At 38.6% G+C, this 16,745-nt stretch overlaps 1 protein-coding gene across 2 annotated transcripts in view; it reads left to right on the top strand.

Annotated features, from left to right (window-relative positions):
• Positions 1–16,166, top strand: part of LOC121384518 (octopamine receptor 1-like) — a 51,599-nt gene extending 35,433 nt beyond the window's left edge. For both annotated transcript variants that reach the window (XM_041514935.1, XM_041514934.1), the window contains exon 2: positions 13,449–16,166. In XM_041514935.1, coding sequence (XP_041370869.1) covers positions 13,879–15,570 — 1,692 coding nt within the window. In that variant the 5' untranslated portion in view covers positions 13,449–13,878 and the 3' untranslated portion in view covers positions 15,571–16,166. The remainder of the gene's footprint in view (positions 1–13,448) is intronic.
• Positions 16,167–16,745: the final 579 nt, after the last annotated feature.

The raw sequence follows: 16,745 nt of genomic DNA, 5'->3' as shown, positions 1-16,745 counted from the left end.
AAATGTTCTAAAATTGATCAGGAGATGCATTTTTGTGTTGTTGCTTCTGTTTGTTTTCTTCCTTTTTTCTTTTTGAGTTATCACCACTAATGATAACTGAGGATAATACACCCGAATTTAATATGGACGAAGCACTAAATGAAGTAAACAATGACAGTATTATTAATGGACAATTCAGCGAAGATGAAATTTTAAAAGGCATAAAACAACTTTAAAATGATAAGCTGCTGGTATTGACAAAGTCGTTAACGAGTACATTAAATCAACCGCAACAATTCTCTTGCCAGTTTACGTTAAACTTTTTAACATACTCATCGAGCACGCTGTTTTGCCGGAGGAATGGCTCAATGGTATCATCATACCAATTTTTAAAAATAAAGGAAACCGCCTATCGCCCGAAAACTACCGACCGATCACATTGCTTTGCTGTTGTTCTAAGTTATTTACATCTATACTCAATAACCGTTTAAATATATTTATTAAAGAAAATAATATCATGAGTGAAGTCCAGGCTGCTTTTCGTAAAGGCTACTCCACAACAGACCACATATTCGCCTTACATAATTTGATAGATATATCTTGAATAATTTAGGAATGAGCGATGTCTGGCTTTCCCAATCTTTTGTATCAGTTAAGGTCCTCTCTCAACAAATAACAAATAGACAATATGACTAATATTTACAAACATGGAGTAACGAAACAGAACTCTCATCGAAAGGCACTACATACAGATATTACAAGGAACACCTCAGTCTAGAAAAAATATTTTACTATTATCCCTGAAAAGATGTGGACAATTATTTTGAAATTCAGATTATCAAATCACTATTTGCCTATTGAAACTGGACGCTGCAATAACATACCTAAGAAAGACAGGCTATGTAACCTATGTGATGAAACAGACATTGGTGACGAATACCATTATATTTCCGTCTGTAAATATTTTCATGATTCCAGGGTCCAGTTTCTACATCCATATTATTATACACGACCAAACACTTTCAAATTCAAACAACTCATGAACAGTAAACGAATCAGTGTATTAAAGAATTTATCAAAATTAATAAATGTTATTACTAATATCTTTAAATGCTCAAAATGCACCCAAACTAACAGTATTTAAGGATTGTACTGTTTATACTGGAAAATAACTTATTTACTGCATATATTGTCAACCACCATCTTGTCATGTGTATATTGTGAAGTGAATGTGTGTACATATATACATTTATATTGTAAATCCCAAAATCTTCATGTATATATATATATATATATATATATATATATATATATATATATATATATATATATATGTGTGTGTGTGTGTGTGTTCCTTTATATTACGTAGCCCTCCTATGCCGTTGCTGAACGGCCAGAGTGTAAATAAATTCTGTTCTGTTCTGTCCACCTTTCGAAATGTAGATCAACTGTAAGCTTTAAGCACCAGAAGATTTCAGAGGTCATCACGATTTGTAAAGGTATTATCCTGGTTACAAGCAAAGATCGTGATGACCTCTGAAGTTTTTTGGTAGTTAGAGCTTATTGTTGACCTACATTTCAGAAGGTGGACAGTTATTATTAGTGGTGATAACAAAAAAAATAAAACAATACCCCCCCCCCCCAAAAAAAAAAAAAAAAATAATAATAATAATAATAATAATAAAAAAAAAACCCCAACAACAACAATAAAAAAATAAAAAATAAAAATAATAATAAAATAAAATAAAAACCCCAACAACAACAATAACAAACAAACAAAAAACAAACAAAAAGAAACAAACACAACAAATAAAAACAAACAGATTGGACAGAAATGGTGGTTATATTTTGGAGGGGTTTTACGTCTTCTTATCTGTCTTGGTTGCTCCTCATTGGCCATGGTGCCTCATTGGCCATGGTGCCTCGTCGTTCGCTTTGGTATCCTGGATGCTTTCCTTCACACTTTCCATATAGCCATGCAACTATAATGACTTCGACTCTGTCCCCAAAATGACCTAATTTGGACCCACAAAGTCATGGAGCGTCACAATAGTTTATTAGCTGAGGCGGCGCGGCATTATTTCTGGTATAGATGGCGCTGTTGTAGCTATTTTGTGTGACGGTAATTTTAAAGGCGTTGCAAAGTGGAGTATACTGAGATCTGTCAAAATTACCAAATGTTTGACGTTCAGTAGCTGATGATTAATAAATCAACGTGTCCTAGTGGTGTCGTTAAACAAAACAAACTTTAACTTTTTAACATTTTATTTTAGTTATATTTATTTTTTTAAAGCATAATATAACCTTTTTGCAGGATTTAACATCTTCCCGTTAAATGCTGGCAAAAAGTTATATTATGCTTTAAAAATAAATCCAAGGCTACCATAATTGTAAATATAACTTGGTTTTAGGCTTAATGCATTTGAATGGCTGACACGTAAGGGTCGTCTTTCGTGTGTACTGTGCGGGCACGTGGCGCGGGAAACGGATGCGTAAAAAAAAATCGATTCTATGGTAATCAGTAGCAGTGTTTCTGTCTGAGCGGCGCGGCTTTTGTTACCGCGCCCGCGCCACATCAAAAACTGCATACATGGAAAATTGGTATCAACTTGATCAGCGAAAAGTAAAAAATAAAAATAAAATTTTTAAAAATAAATTCGGAAACAAATCATATAGTTCCCTCTGGTTGTGAGGATTCAATTAACAAGTAAATCACAAACTATGACAACCAGCAAAGCGGAACTTGTTACTATCCATTTCAGTGTCTATTTACAGTGATTATGTAGTACATGTCTCCATTTGTTATGATCATAAATAATGCAAAAACGCTCCTGGAAATTTCCATAATTCCAATTAGGTTGAGTTTTAACAGGGTTTTCCATTATTGTTGGATAATGAAACCAGATCTATTACAATATTAATAAGTATCTATTACTTATCATAACAATAACCACACATTACAGATGTTATGCTTAAAATGGACTGTTCATATCTCTTGTTAGGCGAATAACAGCAGATAGTGCACTACAGTTTGACCATTAAATAGGCTAATGCAGACAATTTGTTCACAGATATTGAAAGAGAAAACCCGCAGCCACCACGCAACGGACTATTCTTTCCGATTAGCAGCAATGGGTTTTTTATATTCAGCATCCCACAGACAGGATGGTACATACCACGATCTTTGTTACACCACTTGAGGAGCATTGGTTGGAATGGGCCCACCGACGAGGATCGATCCTAGACCGACCGCGCATCAAGCAAGCGCTTTACGAAAGCAGTTGTGGATCTAGGAATTGTGAAAGGAGCTCTGAAGTAATCGTTAAGCTCTAACATTAACGGAATACCAAATACCAAAGAATGCACACGCCTTTTTTATGGGACGATTCAGACCTGAGCTCTTAAGACGCGGATGTTAAGCATATGATAAAGCTAAAAAATATAATGGTATTCGCTGGGGAAAAAAATAAATCTTGTTTTTGAAGAAAAAAACCCGAAAGTTTATTCACTCTTCATTTAAAACAATAATTTTTTGGAGAGATACAAACTTTGTAGAGTTGTCAATAGATGTTTTCAGCATATCTGTACTAGCAGTGGCTGCCATTAGCACTATTATACGCGACTAATGGATTTACACGTGGCTTAAGCGAGAGAGGCAGAGGTGCCTCCAAACGTCAATGAGGAAAACACGCTTGCAAATTATCTTCACGGATCACAGTTGACTTTTCTGCACCCAGCGATTATCGCTGGATTCAGGGATTTATTCTGCACATGCATTTCTGTAAGAGGACACCGCTTGTACCTAAATAATATCATTAAAGTTTTCAAGCGCGGCGTGTTTGTTTACAAGCAATGGGATCTAAATGACAATCAGGGGTCTATTGAGCGTCAGTAACGAGCAGGAAGGATTCTACCGGGCCGGGGTTTTTGTGATTGCCACACAGCACCGAGTCCCTGTGAAGGGTGATTAGATCAACCCAGCTAACTAGCTAGATTTGTCGTCTGTTGGCCCCAGGACACGTCGTCTGCTTTCTGCCTGTAACCAGGATAACACCTTTTACAAATCACGATGACCTCTGAAGTCTTCTGGTGCTTAGAGCTTATAGTTTTGACCTACATTTCAGAAGGTGGACAGTTATTATAGTGCTGATGACTAAACTATTAAAGGGACTATCCTGAGTTTGTAGCCATTTTCGGTAAATAGAAGAAGTTTACATTATTCAACCTACAACTTTTTATATTTTGTGTCTTAGAATATGAAACTCTCTAGAACCAACGTATTCCTGGACATCGTGCTCTTTTCCAGAATCTAGAATTTAGGATGATAAAAAAAACAAAAAACAAAAACCTGAATAATTTGAGCCAAAAGTCATTCCAAATGTATTTATAGGGATAAAGCTTTATACTTAAAACATTTTAAGGTCAAACGTAGGATGTGTGTTTATTTTGTTGGGGGAACAAACGGAAGTCTTACTAAGGCTGAAAACTCGGGACTGTCCCTTTAGATACGTTCACATCAGTATACATTTCTATCAATGAAAAAAGAACCCGAACAAACAAATACAAATAATATTATTTGCAATAAGGCATATATACTAAATTATTGTGTTTTGTTTAGTGAAAGGTGACCTACATTGTGCAATGGTTATAGTACTTCTAACTGACAAATTGTATACATGTACATCAGTACAAACTCGTATGAAATGCATTGTTTTCATCAGTAGAAAAAAAAAAAAAGTTTTACAATAAGACGTATGGTATACTAAATTAGAGCATCTTCTTTGATAAAGGTTGTGGTTGGTGCAAAGCAACTTTACTCTTTAGTATTACAAAAGAAGAAATACTTGTGATGTAAGTGCAATTTGGTCACTATGAAGAAAACCATTTACCATTTCTCAGTTGTAGAATGTTATAAAATTTAATTAAGCCTGGCTAAATTTTTGCTTATCATCTAGAAGGTGTACAGTTGGTAACCATTCATTCATTCACCCATCCAGTCCACCTCTCTCTCTCTCTCTCTCTCTCTCTCTCTCTCTCTCTCTCTCTCTCTCTCTCTCTCTCTCTCTCTCTCTCATTACTATAAAATCAATATGGTTTTAAACCATCTAAAATGACAATTAATCACAAAATATCGAATTAGTGTCATCTTTTTCCCCCATCAAAAAGCCACAGCTTTCAAAGTGTCATTCTCTCACAAAAGTCAACAGACTCAACACACAATAATTAGACCACTCTAGTCGTATAAATGTATATACGAGTCATAACACACCGTGGATGATTGGCACAAGTAAGCACTAGATGCTATCGAGTATTGGCAATCGGTCTAGGAATTCTTTAGTAAACGGAAACAGAGTATGCTATTTAATAAATGTTACACTTCCGTCTAGACCTATGATATTAAACAAACTAATTACTGAGATTTGTTTAATTTGTTTAGGAGGGTGTTTTTCTATATATGAAACAACTTTATATTTCTTACTAAAGTGAAGGAATTAATTCATATTTACCGACAAGCCGGAAGGTTACAGGTATTGTGTCTCTAACAAAACAATGGGCATTGATGGGGAAAAAACCCAATATCGCTGCATTAGCAGCTGTAAGTGAAAACGAATACTTCTTACATGAATAATAGCACGATCAGTTGGCCTACTAAATGGATTTGCAAATTATTACCCCCTCCCCAAACAACAGCAACAACAACAAAAGCATTCACGTCGTTGTAGTGTCATTCAGAATTCGTTCTGCAATTCAAGCATTATACGCATTAAACCATAGCGGTACAGGGTCATGTAAAATAATCTAAGTTCTAAGGTCAAGTACTGTGTTAATTGTGTTATTTGAATTGTAGAATCGGTGGCGGGGTATGTGCCCCCACCACTTAAAAAACTCAAACATTTATTTTCTTGTCCAAAAAAAGGTACTTGTGTCCCCTACTTGGGTGAGCCCTCTGCCCCTTCACCTATCGTTTCTTTGCCCCTGCTACAGCACCATTTTCTAAAACAAAGTACCAGCACAGCTAGTTTTAATAAAAGTGTAGTTTTGGCTTCTACTGATAATTATGCTCAATATACACACTTCTGGCCGCCATTTTAATACAACTAATGGGATACAAACTTTCCCACTGAATGTTTCTTCATGGTTTACAGTGTATTTAAAACCATACCTGACGTTAATTGGCGATAACAACCAACAAATATCAAAGAATAGCGCGTTAAAAAGCTACAATTTTGACGATGGTTATTGCTGTTTTTATTTAAGCATCTAGAACATAATATAATTATCTACATATTGTATACCTTGGTAGCGCAAACACACGAGGTTACGCCCGTTGCGTTTGCATTTCCCACTAGGTATCGGTTTTATTATATGATCTGCGGTCTGCATCTTTATTATGGCAAGTATTGGCGTATCCAGGGGAGTCAGTGAGTGTGCCACGCCCCTCCCCCAATCACACCTCATTGTTTCCCACACATTATGTATATATTGTTGCCCCATAACACGATTCACAGACAATGTGCCCCCTCCCCACGCCCAACACACGTAGTTCCCACCCCCCTCCGCCCCCACCCCCAATATAAAAGCCTGGCTAGGCCAATGAGTGCAATCCTGTCCTGGAATGGAGGAGGCGGCAAAAATCGACACCTGCGCCCATGACAGGCGTGTACTGCAACAGCGTGCTCTGAATGTGCAGGGACGGGACGTAGGTTAGTGGTAAAGTGCACTCCTGCTTACGGTCTGTCTAGGATCGATCCCCGTCGGTGGGCCCAGTGCACCACGACTGGTATACCAAAGGCCGTTGTATGTTCTATCCTGTCTGTGGGATGGTGCATACAAAAGATCTCTTACTACTAATGGAAAAATTTAGCGGGTTTCCTCTTTAAAAATGACCATATATTCGACATCCAGCCGATGATTAATAACTCAATGTGCTCTAGTGGTGTCGTTAAACAAAACAAACAGAACAAACTGAAAGTGCACGTTAAAACCTACGACCTGACCTGACTTAATGAGTGCAAGAAAGGCAAATTGGGTAAATATTTTCAAAGATCTCTGATATATTAAAAACATACAGGAGATTGACGCTTTAATGTTTTGTTTGACGAAGACTATACGGTTCTGTTTCTACACGAGTCGGTAGCTGGTTGTCGGAGATAACTTCCAACGACCATATTGATCACCGTCAAATGAGCAATGTTAAATCTAACACGACAAATGCACTCGGAATTCTGCGAATCTGCGGATACTAAATTACCGACGGGGCGCCATGAACAGATTAAAGTCTTCCGGAGAGTACGGTTAGAACTTAGTTTTATCACTTATAATAACTCGCGCGCTCAGATTAAAGTTATGGCCATTTTTTATTCGGAGATTCGTGAAGCAAGGTCAGTTTTAGTTTTACTACAGTATGCTTGCGTCCGTGCGATCTGTTCCATAGACATTATACGGAGTACAATATAACATACAGGTGATTTTAAAAGCGACATTTAAAAATAGCCATAGTAAATTGTTTTCAATTAACACTTTCGTTTAACGATTAAAATTAATTTACTAATTGCAGATCCTGGCGCAGAATATCCATTTTATTTCTGTTTGTACTTGTTACCGTTTATTTCTTTAATAGAACCAAACAGGGGTAAGGGTTTTGGGCGTCGAACCCCCACCTTCCGCTGAAGTAATTTTTGTCTTTTTATATTTATTTTTTTTTGGGAGGGGGGGGGGGGGGACACTTCTCGGCTCTCCCCCCTTATAAACGACACTCGCCACAATCTAGACCCATTCTTTATAAATATCTGCACACGCGCTTGACAAATTAGAAGGAGATAATATCCAGTCTTAAGCCTCTACCAACATTAGGACGATCACAAACACATCTTATATACAGGCAAATTAGGCACTGACATTCTTAAAAAGTCAAAACATAAAATTTAGTAGGTCTGTTTAATACTTTATAAACAGGCAATGACATTCTTAGAAAGTCAAAACATAAATTTTAATATGTCTGTTTAATATTTTATATATAGGCATTGACATTCTTAGAAAGTCAAAACATAACATTTAGTAGGTCTGTTTAATACTTTATATGCAGGCAATGACATTCTTAGAAAGTCAAAACATAAAACTTAGTAGCTCTATTTAATGCTTTATATGCAGGCAATGACATTCTTAGAAAGTCAAAACATAAAACTTAGTAAGTCTGTTTAATACTTTATATACAGGCAATGACATTCTTAGAAAGTCAAAACATAACATTTAATAGGTCTATTTAATATTTAATATAGGCAATGACATTCTTAGAAAGTTAAAACATAACATTTAATAGGTCTATTTAAAGGGACATTCCTGAGTTTGCTGCAACTTTTAATATGTTATCGACTAACAGAGACTTTTTAGCGATTGGAATTACATATCAAATATATTTTTCTGCGTAAAATATTAGTGGCTGTATATTAAACGTGTTTCTGGTCGTTTTAATACTTTTACTAGGTTAAATTTCATTTTATTTCCTAAAATATAATATTTTCGTACGTACGAAATTATTTTAAGACATAATCCAGTTTGGGCTTCTTACAAATATTAAGACGACCAGAAACACATTGAATAAACAGACACTGATATTCTAAACAAGAAAATATATTTTATATGTAAGTTTAAAGGGACATTCCTGAATTTGCTGCAGTTTTTAAGATGTTTTCGACTAACAGAGACTTTTTAGCGATTGTAATTACATATCAAATATATGTTTCTGCATAAAATATTAGTGACTGTATATTAAATGTGTTTTTGATCGTTCTAATATTTGTACTAGGTTAAATTTCATTTTATTTCCTAAAATATTTTTTGTTCGTACGTACGAAATTATTTAAAGACAAAATTCAGTTTGGGCTTCTTGCAAATATTAAGACGACCAGAAACACATTGAATATACAGACACTGATATTCTAAAACAAGAAAATATATTTAATATGTAAATTTAATCGTGGAAATATTTTATTAGTCGAAAACATCTTACAATGCAGCAAACTCAGGAATGTCCATTTTAATCGTAGACATATTTTATTAGTCGGAGATGTCTTACAATGCAACAAACTCAGGAATGTCCCTTTAATATTTTATATATAGGCATTGATATTCTTAGAAAGTCAAAACATAAAATTTAGTAGGTCTGTTTAATACTTTATACAGAGGCAGTGACATTCTAAGAAAGTCGAAATGTAATTAATAGGTCATGTTAATTACTAACAGGAATACCGGTGAGGTACATGCCAAAGGAGGTCGCGGTGACCTTGTTATTGTAGGTAACACCGATCCCAAGGTGTACTTGCATGTAAGGTCTGATGATCCTATATGCATTAATACGATAAGGAAAATATGGACCAGAAAAGTGTTTTCTTTAATGTGTATTAATCCGTGAAAAGAAGGTCGCGGTGACCTAGTTGTGATATGCGACACACCGCCATCCCAGGTTGTAGCTGCATGCAAGGTTTGATGACCCCATATGAATTGATATGAAAGATAGGCTTCGAAAACGAAACGTTTACGGGCGGACGGACAGACAACATTATACCATAATACGACCCGTCAAGGAACTGGTTGATTTAACGACGCACTCAACACATTTTATTTATGTCATCGGACATATGGTTACGGACCACACAGATATTGAGGGAGGAAACCCGCTGCCACCATGCCATGGGCTACTCTTTCTGATTAGCAACAAGGGATCTTTTATATGCAGCATCCCATAGACAGGATAGCACATACCACGGCCTTTGATGTATCAGTCGTGGTGCACTGGCTGAAACGAAAAATATTTTACTCCAACAGTGCACAGGAATATACGTCTCCGTGTTGTTAGAAACTGTTGATTTATAACAGTTAAATATAATTATTACCTCACATTTAGCTGGCTGGAGCGAGAAATAGCCCAATGACGGGGATCGATCCCAAACCGACCGCGCATCAAGCTAGCGCTTTACCACTGGGCTACGTCTCGCCCCAAAGACGGGCGTATAAACGTGTCTGTTATCCAGACGGCCTCGGTGGCGCAGTGGTTAAGCCATCGGACTACAGGCTGGTAGGTACAGGGTTCGCAGCCCGGTACCGGCTCCAACCCAGAGCGAGTTCTTAAGGGCTCAATGGGTAGGTGTAAGGCCACTACACCCTCTTCTCTCTCACTAACCAACTAACAACTAACCCACTGTCCTGGACAGACAGCCCAGATAGCTGAGGTGTGTGCCCAGGACAGCGTGCTTGAACCTTAATTGGATATAAGCACGAAAATAAGTTGAAATGAATGAATGTTATCCAGAAACATATTACAATGGCCATAACGTCAGGAATGTTCCTTTAATGGAACTAGAAAGAACTAATTATAAGCACTGCAGGGGGCAATATTTCAAAATCGTAGATAATTGGAACTAGGTCTGTGTGATTTTCGTCTACATAACCGATTGTTCGGTACACTAATTATATTTGCATTCCGAATAAAGTTCTGTTGATCCTGAAGTTTGTAACGCTTTATTTTAGAATTTAGAGTGGTTCACCGAGTAATCCATTGCTAGTGTGCGTGAATTTTAAGTTGTGTAACCGATACGTGAACTAACCAATGATTCGCGAGAGAGAGAGAGAGAGAGAGAGAGAGAGAGAGAGAGAGAGAGAGAGAGAGAGAGAGAGAGAGAGAGAGAGAGAGAGAGAGAGAGAGAGAGAGAGGGAGGGAGGGAGGGGGAGAGAGAGAGAGAGAGAGAGAGAGAGAGAGAGAGAGAGGGGGGGGGGAGAGAGAGAGAGAGAGAGAGAGAGAGAGAGAGAGAGAGAGAGAGAGAGAGAGAGAGAGAGAGAGAGAGCGAGAGACGCGCACGCACGTACACCCATACTGGTTTCTTTTCTTTTGACTGGGATGGAGAATGTTCGTCCTACATGTTTCTCACACCGCATACATGATCCATATATTGTGATGAAACCCAAGCGTGGGGCGTATAATTCTAATCATCTTCAGTAGACAACACTCAACATGCCAGCGATTGTTACCAAAGATCGCTTTGCTATAAATCACTTAGCAACCCTGTGCACGCAATATTTAACGGTGAATTATCTCAAACGAGCCATTTAATCAACGTCTGAGACATGTTGCTAAGGAGAATGCAGTGCATTGTGGGACGATTATTGTTAGACATGTCCATTCGGAATCGAGTTGAAAGTTTTTTTCTTCACAAACAGCATTTGAGCACATTGGTCTGTTATTATATCAGTTAATGGGTGTCAAACAGTTGTTAATTCTTCATAGGCGTCAGAAGCGGGGGAGTTGGGGTGGGAGCAGGGGGCACTGACCCCCCCCCCCCCCACACACACACACCAAATGTTATGATGGAGGAGACAGAGTAAATTTTGTCACCCTCCCCCCAATTGTAAGGATGTGAATATGGATTTTTTTATTTTTTTATTTTTTACTTTAACAAGGAAGGAAATGTTTTATTTAACGACGCACTCAACACATTTTATTTACGGTTATATGACGTCGGACATATGGTTAAGGACCACACAGATATTGAGGGAGGAAACCCGCTGTCACCACGCAATGGGCTACTCTTTCGATTAGCAGCAAGGGATCTTTTATATGCACCATCCCATAGACAGAATAGCACATACCACGGCCTTTGACGTACCAGTCGTGGTGCACTGGCTGGAACGGGAAATATTTTACAGTGCACAGGAATATACGTCTCCGTGTTGTTAGAAACTGTTGATTTATAACAGTCTAATATAATTATTACCTCACATTCAGTTACTGGCCCCTCCAGTTACCGGTATCTTCCGACGCGTATGTTCTGACATATAATCATGGAGAAAACCCTCTACATTTTGCCATTAGCAGCAAGGGATCTTTTATTTGAACTTTTCCACACAGGACAGCACGTACCACGACCTTTTATACATCAGTCTTGCTTTGGCTTTGGGTGGGTGGAAGTTGAAATCTATAATTGTAGCCTATTAAAAATGTCAAGTTTCCATGAATATTAATATTCATAAAATTGGTCTAACTACACTCCTTAGCAAAATTAATGTTGAACAGTATATTATGAGTATGAAATATTTTTGACGGACAGACAGACAAATGGATGGATTGATTGATAGATGGACGGACGGACGGACATACAGACGGATGGGTAGATGGATGGATGGATGAAATGATTTGATGGATGAAAGGATGGAAGGAAGGATGGATGGATGGACGGACGGACGGACGGACGGGTCGGTGAGTGGGTGGATGGATAAATGAAGGGGTGGATGTGTGGGTGGGTGAATGGGTTCACAGATAGCCAGATGAAGTCAAGGATAGACTAAGAACAGACGTGGATGAATTGGTCAATAAATCAATCAGTCTCGCACAGAAAGCCATCCCCGCTGTGAAGCGAGCGGTAGAGAATATTATGAACGTATCGGCTGTCCATTTTACATCGAATTGCATTGTTTGACTCGAAGTCAACGTCCCTCGTACACAGGATTTAGGTGTTATGTAAATTAACGTTTCCGCTAATGGCTGTTCTATTCTTAGTAATCATGATCGATAAGTGAAGTCGGAATTAAAAAATAAATTGTAACCGATTTTCAGAATATATAGTTTTCGCCATCAGTCCTGGTATTCTGCCACAGTGGTTGCTAATCAAGTCCAAATCTAGATTGTTTCACTGTCTAAAAAGTTGTTTTGTTTAATGACACCACTAGAGCACATTGATTTATTTAATCATCGGCTATTAGATGTCTAACATTTGGTATTTTGACATTTAGTCTTTGAGATGAAACCCGCTACATTTTTCCGACATTAGTAGCATGGGATCTTTTATAAGCACCACCTCACACGCATGATAATATACCAGCCGTGCTGCACTGGCTGGGACGATAAATAGCCCAATGGGTCCACCAACGGGGATCGATCGTAGGTTTTACTGTCTATGCTCTCCCTCTGTGTGAGTGTCCCCCCCACCCCACCCCATCTCTCTCTCTCTCTCTCTCTCTCTCTCTCTCTCTCTCTCTCTCTCACACACACACACACACACATACACACACACACACACAAATGTGGTAGGATAGCACAAAATAACGTAGAAATATTAAGTACAAAACAACAAATTAAAAAAAAGTACTTTATAATGTCTGCCTTAGAAAAAAAAAAAAAAAAAAAAAAAACACCCTGCAGATGACTAGTTGGACGGTTAAAGATATGGTGCTTCGCTGAATGTTATCAAATGTTTCACAACCTTTTTTATGGACAACGTTCAAAGAGACGCAAACATAAAAGTCTTTTCTCGAGTGGATTGTAATAAATGTTATATTTCCCAGCAGGCTATTATCGTAATTAGTTAAGGATGTCTTCCACTGATAGCAATATCGTCCCCCAAGAGTCGAATTAAACGATGCAGTTAATGACTTTGTCTTATTAATCTTAGATATAACTATAATTCTTCTACTTTCAGGGACCACTGGAGCCGGACATGGAGCTTCAATAAGCCATCATGTGATCAGCAAAATAGTGAATTAGCCGTAAAGAAGATTTTGCAGTAGGGAACGTGAAACTAGTTCATTGTCAAGAACGCAGGATGACACTAAATAACTTCTGTGTCGATACTATGAATGCTACAGCACGAGACGGCATGTGCTTCGATTCAATAGAGGAAACAGTGTTAACTGTACAAGCATACATGTGCATGAAGAAAACGGAAATAGTGTTATTAAAGGTGGTCCGTGAAAACATTTTCGGAAAAGACGAAAAGTGACATTTTTGTGAGTTTATATTTCGTTATTGAATTTAGATGCTGAACTTAGTGTTATACAAATGGACACTTCTGCTGACACTTAATGGATGGTTTCAGATATGATGTGGAAATCGTCACGGACGTGTCTTAGATGATGTCGGAGTTAACCCAAACTCTTGTTCAAGTGAACAATCCCACTGAGATCTACACCAATGACATCAGATCTGACGCGGAAAATGTCACGCGAAAATGTGTAAACGTCACGAGCACTCTCGCCTATGCGCCTGTGGACGCGGAGTTCGTCATTGCATCCGTGGTCCTCGCCGTCATCAACATGGCGGTCCTATTTGGCAACAGCCTGGTCGTGGCCGCCGTCTTCAAGACGCGGAAACTCCGCACCGTCACCAACATCTTCATCGTGAACCTGGCGTGCGCCGATCTCCTGCTCGGTATCCTCGTTCTCCCGTTCTCGGCGACTCTGGAAGTGCTCGACGTGTGGGTGTTCGGAGTCATCTGGTGTCGTGTCTGGCTCGCCGTAGACGTCTGGTTGTGCACCGCGTCCATCTTCAACCTCTGCTGCATTAGCTTGGACAGGTACCTGGCCATAACGCGACCGATGAAGTATCCCGCGCTGATGTCATCGAAACGCGGGAAAATCCTCGTGCTGTTGATATGGGTGATTTCATTCATAATCTGCTTCCCGCCGTTGATTGGCTGGAATGAGGATAGTCCTGCGGACGAAGACGTTTCACCGCAGGGTGACGACGACAACAGCAGCAGTTGGTATGCAGACTTCAACGTTGTGGGTAATGATAGTTTTTATAGTAATACTCAGTTCACAATTTTCCAAACAGTTTCTAACCAGCTGGATCCTTCGTGCGTCGAGGAGCATTTTATCTGTGAGTTGACGAATGCAAGAGGATATAGAATATACGCTTCCCTTGGATCGTTTTATCTTCCAATGTTAGTTTTGATATTTTTCTACATTCAGATATACAGAGCGGCGGCCAAAACCATTTCGGGGTACGAAAAGGGGGTGCTAACTTCTAAGGCTAACGGCACCAGTGATAAAACGAGTCTTAACAGGGCGGTAACACTCAGGGTCCACAGGGGAGGTGGTGCGTCAACAAGTACCTTCACCAAGCCGTCTGTTCCGCAGTCGCTGAGTTCAGAAATGGCGATGACTTACTGCAACGAGCAGACATCATTGAAGCGTGAATCGTCCTTTAGGGGCACGGTGCCTAAAACGACTGTTAACTCGTCTGGGACACCGCCAAAGTTTCAGAAACGATTTCGCAGCAAGAGTAATACTCTAGAAGTGTTTGACGGTCACGCAGGCACCGCCAACAATGGTTGCGCCGGGCTTAGCTACCAACGTTCGTGTACCAGAGATCACAGGAACCGTTCCGCCGACGGGAAGGGGGCTAACTCTGCTCTCGGCCACAGGAAAAACTTAACAACGTTGCAGAGGCAGGGGAGGAACATCAAGGCACACATGAAGAAATTCCATCGCGAGAAAAAGGCTGCGAAAACCCTCGCTATAATAGTCGGTGCTTTTATTTTGTGCTGGATGCCGTTCTTCACGATATACGTGATTGACGCGTTCTGTGACAGGTGTATTCATCCGCAGGTCTTCTCGGTCTTCTTCTGGCTCGGATACTGCAACTCCGCCATCAATCCGTGCGTGTATGCACTATTTTCGCGCGACTTCCGCTTTGCCTTTAAAAAACTACTTACGTGGAAACAACTCCGGAGAAAGATGACAAAATCTCTGTCGGAAAATATATCGATGCACCAAATGCGATCGACTCACCACAACAGCGAGGACATGTCCGAGAGCTGACGTGTTGGAAGTCGTGTTTGTATTCTGTACAGCCACAAAGTGGATTTTAGAAATGCATATATTAATATTATTATTATCGTGTAAGATATTATGTAGTATTTCCTTGCAATTTCTTCAGTCACGTGATGGGACTAAGAGTAATATTACATTATGCTCAAAGAGAATGAGGGAATTCTGGAACAGTATTAAATAAATCTTTCTTATGTTTTTTTTAAGAAAGTGAACTTACTATGGAGGTTTATCGGTTTTAATTTTAAAACATATTAACACTATTATATGGGTGGCTTTGTTGTTGGGTCTTGTAAAAAAAATTTTATTATTATTATTATTAATAATATTATTATTATTTTATTTATATTATTATTATTATTATTATTATTATTTTATTTATATTATTATTATTATTATTATTATATTTATTTATTTATTTATTTTAGGGGGAGGGAGGTAATATATGGGTGTGGGGTTGTGCTACTAATGTCATGTACGCACACTTTCTGGGGTTAGAGCCTCGTTAGACATTTTGACAATGTAATTAAATGAAATGTGACTGAACACATTATAATGCAGTTAATATATTCAGTATATGTATGTTACATTTTTGTAATGCTTTTTCCTTTAAAAGGTTTAAAATATGGACAGTCTTACATCGTAGAGCGTCTAACTCCTTTACAGAAAAACCGAAGTGGATATCTATGCACTTAAACTTTTAAAGATCGAATCCTAGTTTAAGAAAACAAAATGATACAAATTCAGCTAAAATTTAATGATCTTTATTTGTATGCAAAACCGAAAAGGAAGACAAAATCGAATAAAACCCGTGTAACAGTTTAATCAGAAGCTGTTATGTGTTCTGCATTTTGTGGCACGTGGGGGCGGGACGTAGCGCAGTGGTAAAGCGTTCCCTTGATGCGCGGTCGGTCTGGGATCGATCTCCGTCTGTGCTATTGGGCTATTTCTCGTTCCAGCCAGTGCACCGCGACTGGTATACATGTCCTACCCTGTCTGTGGGATTGTGCATATAAAAAATTCCAGCTCAGAGTGAATGCTTGCCAAGGACAGCGTGCTCGAACCTTATGTTTAACAACACCACTAGAGCACATTGATTTATTTATCGTCAGCCATTGGATGTCAAACAGTTGGTAATTTTCACATACAATCAGTCTTAGAGAGGA

The sequence above is a fragment of the Gigantopelta aegis genome, chromosome 10 (genome assembly GCF_016097555.1).
Source record: "Gigantopelta aegis isolate Gae_Host chromosome 10, Gae_host_genome, whole genome shotgun sequence".
NCBI lineage: Eukaryota > Metazoa > Mollusca > Gastropoda > Neomphalida > Peltospiridae > Gigantopelta > Gigantopelta aegis.
This window is presented reverse-complemented; position numbering and strand designations above follow the sequence as displayed.